General features: G+C 33.5%; 1 protein-coding gene across 2 annotated transcripts; it reads right to left on the reverse strand.

The window, feature by feature from the left end:
- Positions 1 to 431: 431 nt before the first annotated feature.
- Positions 432 to 9,140, reverse strand: LOC126675250 (novel plant SNARE 11). 2 transcript variants are annotated; one of them, XR_007639712.2, is made up of 11 exons: positions 8,661 to 9,140; positions 8,425 to 8,517; positions 7,589 to 7,682; positions 7,420 to 7,457; positions 6,593 to 6,684; positions 4,628 to 4,707; positions 4,406 to 4,462; positions 4,179 to 4,271; positions 4,006 to 4,080; positions 711 to 891; positions 432 to 628 (listed from the first exon to the last, which is right to left on the reverse strand). XR_007639712.2 is itself a non-coding variant. In XM_050369860.2 (10 exons), the coding sequence occupies exons 1-10, from the start codon at positions 8,735 to 8,737 to the stop codon at positions 802 to 804; spliced, it is 789 nt and encodes a 262-aa protein (XP_050225817.1). In that variant the 5' UTR covers positions 8,738 to 9,140; the 3' UTR covers positions 432 to 801. The 2 variants fall into 2 exon arrangements, 1 of the variants encoding a protein (XP_050225817.1); XM_050369860.2 differs by having other exon boundaries at positions 432 to 891.
- Between the last annotated feature and the right edge of the window lie 2,324 nt (positions 9,141 to 11,464).

Genomic DNA, 11,464 nt, shown 5'->3' on the forward strand with positions numbered 1-11,464 from the left:
TTCAAATATTTTTGGGATCACTTTCAAGTAATTCACAAAGTGAATCAACTCATTACACCTTTAACGTTTCCTGTCACATTTCGTTTCAGAAAGAGATGATAGCAATCTTTTTTTATTTTCTATTTATCAAATTTCTGAAAGTAATTCAGAATCAAAATATTTATCCAAAAAAAATTCAAGAATCAAAATCCTCCAAAACGTGCCTCAAATTTCCAACATCTATTTCTACATCATTTATAATCGACTAATAGACATGTAAACTTTAAATTTAATTTGTACATAAAAAAGTCCATATAAAATCTCCCATCAAGAAATGTTTAGGAAACAAAAGGAAAAGTAATGTACTTCAATCCCTTGAATTCAGCCCCACAAACTCAGTACTATACCACCCAAATGTAAGTAAAATTGAATGAATCAATCTCAAAAAGAAATACATATAAATCAAATATATTATAAAGCTGAAGAATAAAAGAACAAAAATCACATAAAGGTGATTAAAGATGCTATGAACTAATACACACAGAATACAGATTTAGGTTTTTCTTCGGTTGGAGAATAATCTCTATCGTTCTGGTAATACCCGTGAAGGCTTCTTCCAATTTAAGCTATCATATTAGCTACAACAATACTGTGGAGGAAAGTATTTGGGGAAGTCAGTTTTTACCGAAATACAACACCACGAAACTGATAGTAGAACGCCAGATCGCTACCTGCTAACAACATAAAAAGCGGCTAACTGTTTCACTACTGATTTTGAAGTATCTTGACAAGCCGGTGAGTCGGACAAATGTAACCAGCGTTTTAAATAGGATTCCACAGTAATCTGCGATTCTGAGCTGGAGGTGCTAATCCAGGAATATCCCGAATGTCCTTGTTGTTTGGGTTCACAAGCTGAAAATTTAATGAAACCAAACATAAGTACATATATAAGTACAAACAAAAGCTCAATTGCTTAAGTCGACTAATACAAACAGTAAATATACAGAATGTCCAGCCTCTAGTCTCAAGTTGACTTGGTGGCATTAGCAAATAATAGTTTTTTAGTATCAAGATATGCAATGTAAATTGATTTAACATGTATCAATGTAAAAAGTTCAGTTGACAATTTCGGAACTCCTAGCGATAAAGAATCTACATGATTACCACGAGTATGCAAAAACTGACCAAACCGAGCCAACAAATTTGGTTCGGTTTAATTTGAAATTGTAAAAAGAATTCTCGGTTATGAAAGTAAATTCAATTCAATTAAATATAGTACAAACCAAACCAAAAACCCCAATTGAATTCAGTTTGGTTTTAAACGTTTTAATTCTTTATATATTTGGTTCAATTTGGTTTTAAAAAATAAATGTTGGTTCGGTTAGGTTTGAACCAAGTGCATACCCCCGATGCCAACTACTTGAACATCAAGATAACTTTTCCAAACACAATTTTATAATATTGCAGCTACATCTTTGGCAAGTAGTCACACCTCAAAATATGATGGAACCAGTTATATCAGTCTATAAAGGCTGTATAGAGAACTTCTCAAAGCTAAGAGTTTTCACAAATCAACATGCTTTTAGCAGAATCTTCTGCAAGTTAATTTAACATGAAAAGTATCTATATATTATTATCACTGATTGGTAGGTTTATCTGGTACTACTAAAATGAATCTTTCTTATAAGAATAGGTTATGAATATAAAATTTTACGAGCTTCATAAGCATTTCCGGAAACAGAAACGAAAAGCGGAACATAGGACCCGAGAAATTTTTGTGCAATATAGATTAAAATGATAGAAATAGATTAGGGAAGGACCCTGATGAAATACTCCAGATCATTAAATTGTAGATAGAATGCAAGATTTGATGGGGGCACCAATCTAAGAAGATCACAAGTCTTAACTTAACTGTTCACATCGATCTAGCTAATCACCACACACGAATATATTAATTCTCAACTATGCTAAAACTAGACCTAGAAAATCTACAGAAAGTTCAGGTACTACTAAATAATTTTTCTTTGGTCCACTAAAATAAATCAAGTTAGTAGCTACTAGCTGGTCTATAACAAAAGAAATTAAACCATCTTATTCGAGCTTAAGAACTATTTCAGTGGACAACTCAAACATATTCATTTTGCACTTGGACAACTCAAACATATTCATTTTGCACTTGCTCTTTATACCATGAATCTTTTCCTTCAAATCTTCCTAACATCTTGATCTTTGCTACTGTAATTTAATGGACATGTTTCATCATCCTCTAACATGCTCTAAAGTCTAAATTAACTGGTCCATTTGAAGTTCTATGAAACTCTCTTCTACTTAGGTTTTTCCAATAAGAGCTCATGGTTGCATGGACTTGTCCATTTAACCTATATCCTCATGTTACAATTAAAATCTTCCTCAACCTCATGTATGATAGAGCTCTACAAAATCAAACGTTTGGGACCAATCTACAAACAATTTAAGGTCAGTTACTATTGCCCCCTGAGTTTAGGTCCGAAATAATGAGTTTTTTTCTTCAGTTTTGACAAATCGCTATTTCTTCCTTGACTCTATGAATTATATAACTAAAATTTCCCTTATTAAGGAGGGTTTTAGTTGAAAAAAAAAAACTAAAATGTGAGAGAGTTAGTAATTTTTTTAAACTAATGGGAAAAAGAGTAGTTCGACCTAAACTCATGGGGATAATAAATTAATGATTATAAACCCTAAATTTAACTACTGGAAGCCTAGAAGTAGGTGTGTTCTCCTCTTAAATTTGAATTGATACGGTGATGTCCCTTGTGGCCTTGTACAACAGAGCTCAGGGCATTGAAATGTGGGATTTCAACAGATAAATTTCTATGCAATTTAATCATGGGAAACTAAGAACTATATGCATTTTTTTTTGTGATTTAATAAGGTGAAGCAACAAGATGTGAGATACATTCCATTGCCTTAAAAAAATCAGAAACAGAAGCTACCACTTCAATTCATAGATTAAAGGGTTAAATGCAAATTCATACACCAACTTTGACCTAATTTGCAATTACAACATAAACTTTTAAACTTGACAATGTCGGTAACCAACTTTCATTTCTTGGCAAATTGGTACACCGACCAATCATAAAACGACAAATGGCAGTTTATTACAATGTCCACGTTAGTGTTTTTTGAGTTTGGTGTATCGATTTGCCAAAAGTGTAAAGTTGGTTACTGACATTGCCAAGTTTCAAAGTTTATGCTGTAATTGCAAATTAGGTCAAAGTTGGTGTATGAATTTGCATTTAACCCTAGATTAAAAATGAAAATATTTTTTGAATTTGTGCTAAGAACCAGACTGCAGATTTACTAGATGCATTACAGTCTACAGACCAGATATAGGTTATGTTCCTCACCCAGCTATGATCTGTACAGCAACTCTTAGTGCTCCTAAATTCATGACTATAGGAAATGTTCATGGGTTCTATCTATAATCCTTAAAGTATCTTATACTGACAAACGGTAACACTTACATGAAGCACTGATAAATTTGTCTTGAAATAGGTGCATTTTAGGCAAAATGACTTATAGCAGTAATGAGGTCAGCTAAATTACGGCCTATACTTGGCCTGTTCAAACAAAGTCTAGGCAGCCCCTCAACATTCCAAGTCAAAAACTCTCGTTAAGAAAAATGAGTTATCCATTATCAGTCAAGAAATAAATACCAAAATTACCTAACTAACTGCTTTTATTAAGCGTTGCAAAAGTCATGGCCTTCAAATTTTTAAAAAGAAAAATCAGGACGCTTATCTGTAAATCTCTTTAAGATGGATGGGTCCAGGAATACTGGCATCATAGAACCAACTTGAGGCACAAAAGTTATGGTCATAACAACAAAAAAGGTCTTCCTAAACAAGTTCACTCATAGATGAAATGAATTCTAGATAATAAAATCAATTAAATAATCAGAGCAACAAGAGAAAGAGTAATCTAAAACTTTCAAGCCGTACTTTGAAGATTCGTACTTTAAAGGTAAAGACAAGTGAACAGATGTACCTTTACAATGACGATAGCTACAACTCCAGCGACAATAAGGAAGAGCATTGCCATGATGCACTTGTCAGTTGCAACCTGAAAGAAAATATTCCAGTAAGAAATAATAATTAAGAGCTACATCTAGGTTGGAGGTTCGACAAAAATAAAAGGAAGTGGATATTTTAGAAATTGACCTGCCTACCAATTTCTTTGACCAGTTTAGAAGCTTTTTTGATTGAGAAATGGATAGAATCAAGCTCATTAACAATCCTACTCATTTGTTCAGTCTGCACAGGAAAATATTCTTAGTTTCCCAGCCATTGCATGAGCATAAATTTCAGTATTTTTTAAGGAAATATTTCTAATTCCAACTTCTCAGACATTATACAAGTAAATGACAATTTATCAGATGCTATGGTACCTGAGCCTTAAGTGCTGCTGCAGTATCTGTTCCAACACCAATGGTCTCTTGAACGATCTAGAATAAGCAGCAATAGAAATTTACTTTTAACCAAATTTAGAAACAGGAACAATCATTCTAATTTCTTCATTTTCAATTTTTGTATTTTGCACATTTAAGCTGAGACAAAAGTTTCCATATCTAAATAGTAATAACATTTGTTGGCCTTTAAAAACGACAAACCTTTTTACCCCTCTCAATTGCTTGATCTGTCTCGGTCATCATTTGATTGCCATTATCCATTAACTGCTGATTGGTCATAGCTGCAAGAAATTTAGCCCATCTTAGACTGCTATAAATGAAGATCAGGCACGCAGTAGCCATTCACTCCCATCATATAACAATGCATAAATCATTAAATGCATAGATAGATTCTAAACCAAACAAGGAGAAGCTAAAAAGCCTTGTCTCAGATAACTTGTTGAGCCTACGGAGGAAGTTGATAATAAAGTAAGCACAGTACAGATTCTATCATGCCAGAAAGAAATGAATTTTCAGGCCACCATTTCTATCCAGACTAATATTGTATTTGAAACAAAAGCCAATTAGTTGAAGGCACAAGGAGTTTTGAAGTTTAACAGAATATACAAAGCCTAAATTTATTGAAATCGATTACAAAGATTACGTCATGATAGATTATATATCATAACTGATGACATTTGTAATTATTTCAAGTTTCTTTGTTGTACATTATAGGCACGCAATAATTACTTTAACGAGTAATTGTCATATATACCCTCATTAATTATAGTGGAATGTATTCAAAAGATACAAAAGGATAAATAAAGTTACTTCTAAATTAAATAAGGGTAATTGTAATGCTTTTTTTTATAAATTAACTCATTTTACCAAGAGAAACTAAATTTTTAATAACCATATTTGTTCTAAACTGGCTATCAATTTGGCACAGAGGGAGTATTATACATTCAGCTGCCCCTTAGACTATGGAACTGAGAGGAGTAGATAATCCTACACAATCCCGATATTTGATTTTGTCTTGCTGTCCCTCTTTCTGTCTAATCCACATTGACAAAGTATCTCTCTTATTTTCCAACATATTGTTCGATAGAAATTCTTTGGAATAACTTTTTAAATATCAGAAAACAGATCATTGTCAATTTATGCTACAGCATAATTGTTACCCCTTCTGATCTCTCTCATATTCCAACCATTGTTAGGCCCATTTCACCTGATAATTCTAGGAGCAAGATTGTACCCTAAACCAAACACAAGAAACCTTTTTCCATTAAAAACCACAATAAGAGTTTTGGCTAATATGGTAAGTTGCTTTCCATTTGCTTCAAACATATGCATCTGTTGATGTCTACAATATTGAGTCATACAAATACAAGTTTCTCCTTTAGTCTCTCACTCCCTAGGAACTCAACTCAAGAGTCTAGCCAATGCAGTTTTTTATTAAAAAAATTAAGAAGTATAATACATCTATCAATTTCAATCAATGTGAATGAACTTCAGAATAATATGTGCTTCAAATATTGCAAAATGACAATTTTTTTTAATTCCTTTCGAAGCAAAAGCATGACGGTAATTGATACAATTTGGCATAGTACAGAAGGAAAAAATTCCTGAAGCACCATAAAAACAGCAAGGTAAGAACACGTGTAATGTAATTCCTTTCCTTTATATACAGTGACAAAATTGACCAATAACTGATTGCACAGATAAATATCTGACTACAGGTTACAATATTATAGTAAATGATTCAAAGAAAACAAAACAAAAGTTCCGAAAACAAATTTCAAAATTCAAAAAATACACCTCTCTAGAGTCTGCTACCAGTAATTGGTATATCTGAAGAAAGAAATATCCCAATTCTATAAAATGACCTACTAATTTTCTGTAAACTCAGAAAACCCACAAACAATGCCTAGTCCTAGAATTATAAAAAAAATTAAGGGCAAAACACAATAGGATGATGCAGATGTGAAGCAAGAGGATGAAGCAAACACTAATAAAGCATACAAAAGACAAAGCAAGACTGAGGAGGACTACAAAACGCCAAGAGAAACAGAAAAGGGAATCAGTATGATGGAAACTCTGAGAGTAATCTCAATCATCGCAAAACTTTTGTTGTTTGCTCCCAAACGGTATACGTAGAAAAAATCTATAAAAATAATTGTAACTTACCTGAAGCTAGCAACACATTTTCTTCATTTAAATCTTCACCTGGCCCATCAAAGAGATCAACTCTCTTATTGTTTTCTAAATTGGTTGCATACCTGCATAAGCGTCAAAACAATGTTAAAATCATTATTTTCAGCAACAAATGAAACTATTATGAGTACATACATATGATAAACGAATATGTGACAGTTGACTCAAAAAAAGTCAAATGTTAGTCAAGCAATCAGCTATTTCCTTTTCTTGTTTCAGTCAAAAGAAATACATTTCTTCACTTTTATAACTAAATAGCACAAAAAGGAAAGCTAACTTCGGTAAAAACTGGAAATCTAACATGAAGAATCAAACTGTAATGAATATGAGCCAAATAATCATGTGTACTATTTCTTGATTTTCAGCAGCTAATCGATTTACTTAATTTACAAATATATTGAGGGTGATAAAGGATTATAGTAGAATACCAATAAGACTAAAAACAAAATTAAATACAATTGTACAATTTTACGTGCAACCACATATAATGGTCTTGGAAAAAACTTCATTACAAGATAAACTAAGAAGAAAAGAATCCCAATATTCAGAAAGGCATGAACAATTATCCTAAATCCATTTGTTAAAAAAAGACTTTGACTTATTCATCACAAGCAAGAAATAGCAAGCAGAAGCACAGTATTTGAAGAAACATAAACTCTTTTATAGCAACAAAACAAGTGCAAAAATCAAGAGTAAAACAAATAACTGAATATAACAAATCAACCTTCTATCTGCATAGGTCAATCTCTAAATATCAGATTGAATTTAAACGTACTAACTTCTGAAGAAATGGAACTTACTGCTTTTTAAGAGCAACATATGAATTCAGCTCTTTTATCTGCATTAAAAAGTCAGCAACTCTTAGATAACTATGGACATGAAAAGGGATGACAATACAAATTATGCATCAAGTAAGAGAATTATATTTTATTTAAAAAATTAATAAAATGATCAAAACACAGTGCCGACCATCGATTGCTTTTTGTCATTCAGCATTCTATTTGTGTTTGGGTCATTTCTACCCTCCGAATCCTTCACTTCTCTGTCAAAATCTTTGATAAGCCTAAAACATGAGAACGCACCAGTATTAGATAAGGGATGAAGAGAAGAGACTAATGAAAGATATGTAACAGTACCAGTAGAATGTATCTCCCTTCAGCAGGGAGGTGTTTTTTCTATGGAAAATGCACAACATTACTAGCACAACATTAACACCTATAAGCCAACAAGAAACAGTGTCCCTAATAACTCAACTCATAACAATTTTACGATCATATAATCCTCTTATATGAGGCTGTGCATTGTCACCCAACCGCATATGCATGTATGCATATACAGTCAGATGTAAGAGTGAGAATGTTCTACACTCGACGAACATTGACCAAAGAATGGTGCAACCAGAAAAGCCTTGCATTCAAGATAACAACCACTTGAGGATAAATTCATGTCTTATTGGTCATGAAATACATGGTAAAAAGAATTGGGATGTAATTTTACTCCACAACTGGCCTATCAAATTTATTTACCAACTAGAGATTTGGAGAAATAGTTCCTTAAAATTTCAATCTATGCATAAAATATGAACTTTTTTTCCTGACATTGTTTTAACTCTGTCTATAACGGCTTTATCAATTATACCTATAAGCCAATAAAAAACAATCCTCCTTATAGATCAACATAGAATACTTCTACGAGCATAAAACGAGCCTAAATAAGTCTCTACACTATCACCCAACTGCATACACGTACAATAACAAGTACATCAAAAAGAACGACTTATAAGCACCAGAATAAACTACAGATACCTCTTACAATCCCGTAGCTTGCCGGTAAGCTCTTCCAGTTGACGACTCTGCCTGTTAGCATCCTTAATCTTCTCCAACTTCTGAAATCCATTTCTGCATAACATTATACAACCACATTATACACGACCATACATTTAACTATCAAACCACCAAACACATCCATAAATATGATAAAATCTAGCAATCTCACAATATACATAAATGCAAAACGACAACAAAAATAAAATTAAGCTTACGACAAAGCTCGAAAAATGTCAGCTATTTCGCCATCAATCTGACCTAGCTCTTCACTAACCGCCGATATCGAATCCATTCTATCGCAATTTTAATCAAATCTCAACAAAAAAATCCTCAAATTCTAACAAAATTAACAATCAACATCCAATTATGATCCACAAAATGCAGATTCTAATCGTTGATTTTTCAGATGTATGCAGCAAATGATAAATTGATTCGCATTTCTTGAAATGCGGATTAGATCCGCACAATGTAGGTGAAAAATGAAGTAGTAATTAATTCTCGATTGATTAATTAATTAATTGATGGATTGATGACTTCAATCAATCAATAATTAAATCAATCAAAAACAAATTAAATTTTGTATATTATTATAACTGGTTCATCCTCGTGATATACAGACAATGTTTGAATTTTTTAAAAAAATATTGGGTTTTAAAATGATTGAGAGGGGTTTTTGTTTTGTGTTTTGGCTGTGAAATTGAAAGGTTTAAAAATAAGTAGCGATTTCCTCGGATGTTTTTATTTAATTATACCGGGAAATTAGGGAGGATGGGCCCTGTGTCCCCAATTTTTTTAATTTTTTTAATTATTTCTGAAAGGTTGATTTTTTTTTTAAGAATTAAAATTAATTTGTATTTCGTTTTTTTAACGTCGAAATAATTTTAATTAATCAAATCAAAAGCAGTTATATTTGTAAAAAATTCGGAAGGAAAGTGACATAACCTGATGATCTGACATGTAATAAGTGTTTTACGCTAAAACATGATTTACAAATAGTCTCACGAACCAAAAAGACATGTTATCTAACTATTTTGCTAATTCTGAGCAATCTTCCACAACTAAATCAGGCTCCACTAAACTTGAATTCCTGATCTCTAAAATCACCTCCATCGCATTTGACTCAACTATGACATTCGACCGACCCTTTAGCCAGCTGAGAGCCTCTTGGATACCCAATATTTCGGCTAGCCGAGGAGAAAAGACCCCATCAATGTTGCATTGCTGAGCTTGCACAACGTCCCCCTTCCAATCCCTAACCACCACTCCTAACATGTTCTTGTGTTTTCTCACAAAGATAGCAGCGTCTGTATACACCTTAACCTAACCATAAGGAGGTGCTTTCGATGTAGCCCGCCCATTATCACTTTCTACCACTGACGACCGAAGCTGCTTGCCAAGACGAGAGCTAGAAAATAGTAGCTGAAACAATATAACCAGCAGTCCCCGCCTTCTTCTTCCAAATAATATTATTTATATTAAGCCATAATTACCAACAGACCACCATAATTAAGACCTGCTCCTCCGTTTTCAAATTTAACATCCACCACTGCACTCAATCCTTAAACGATAAATCAACCCTCTCCAGCCTGTTTAATTTCAGCAGGCCCCAAAATTTTTTGCTAGATGACACCTGCAAAACATGTGCAATAAAGACTCCTGAGTCGAGCTACAAACTGAACACATGGAATTGATAAAGACTTTTCGACTAGCTAGAGCATCCACCGTAGGCAAATACCCAACACAAGCTCCCCAAAAAAATTACAAACATAAAGAGGTATTGATAAACCCTAAAGTAAATTTCAATTAAAATATGGGTTGCATTCACACCACCAAAAATCATTTTATAGAAACTTTTAACTGAGAATTTACCTTTAGGATCAAGACTCCACCACCATCTATCTTCCACATCTTGATTGCTAGCAGGGATACTTAAAATACGTTGCACATCTACATCATCAAACACATCCCTAAGCAGCCCTATATCCCAAGCATTACCATCCACATCCAGTAACTGATTTACCGTTGCACTTGCAAGGTTAGGGGGCTGTACAATACTCACATAGGCAGTGTCTGGACCGATCAACCATGGAGATCGCCAAATCTTCGTTTTCTTACCATTACCAATTCTAACTCTAGACCCAAGCTTTATCCCCTCTTAGACCTCAAAAATGTTTCTCCAAACATAACTAGGCTTAAAACCTAATTTTACTTTAAGAAAATTAGATTGCGGAAAGTACTTAGCTTCAAAAAAACTCGCCATAAAATTATTCTCCACATTAACAAGGCGCCACGCTTGTTTGACCAACATTGCCACATTGAACTTACATACTTTTTTTTAGCCCCATACCTCCAAACTTCTTCGGCATACAAAGTTTGTCCATTCTAGCCCAATTTATGCCCTTCTTCCTTACTTACTCTCTACCCTACCAAAAAGAGTTCATCATCCTCTCAAGGTCATCACAAAAGGTTATTTAGAATGAGAAAAACGTTCATAACGTAATTTGGCATTAATTAGGATCTCCTTACCACCTCTAGATAGTATTTTAGATTTCCATCCTTTGATTTTATTAAAACCAAAGATTTTCTTCTTATTTCTCCCAACTAGTGATAGCAGCCCCATATAACCTCCACTACCCATAGCTTCCTACACACAGCTTATCACAAATGCCCCCACGCACTTCACCCTTTACATTGCCACTAAACAAGATATTGGACTTATGAAAATTAACCTTCCGATCTGATAAAATTTCATAACAGTCCAACACACCCTTCACCACTATTGATTCCTCAAGCGAAGCTCTAAAAAAAAGCAATCATCAGCAAAAAACAGATGACTAATGGAAGGAGTACCACAACAGATCACAGCTCCATGTAACTTCTTCGCTTTCTCCTTCTGAGATAACATCAAACTCAAACCTTCCGCACAAATAATAAAAAGATAAGGAGAAAAAGGATCTTCTTGCCGCAAACCCCGAGAAGGCGTAATCGGGTCCATATCGACACAATCTCCTATGCTCAA

Source organism: Mercurialis annua, linkage group LG3 (assembly GCF_937616625.2).
Source record: "Mercurialis annua linkage group LG3, ddMerAnnu1.2, whole genome shotgun sequence".
In the NCBI taxonomy this organism is placed as follows: Eukaryota; Viridiplantae; Streptophyta; class Magnoliopsida; order Malpighiales; family Euphorbiaceae; genus Mercurialis; species Mercurialis annua.

What these genes read in the sequence shown, in the direction of transcription:
- LOC126675250 (XM_050369860.2), bottom strand. Translation starts at nt 8,737, where the DNA reads ATGGATTCGATATCGGCGGTTAGTGAAGAGCTAGGTCAGATTGATGGC. An exon ending in CAATTGAGAGGGGTAAAAAG is followed by an intron (nt 4,463 to 4,627) that starts GTTTGTCGTTTT and finishes TGCTTATTCTAG; the next exon opens with ATCGTTCAAGAGACCATTGG. An exon ending in TCAAAGAAATTGGTAGGCAG is followed by an intron (nt 4,081 to 4,178) that starts GTCAATTTCTAA and finishes ATTTTCTTTCAG; the next exon opens with GTTGCAACTGACAAGTGCAT.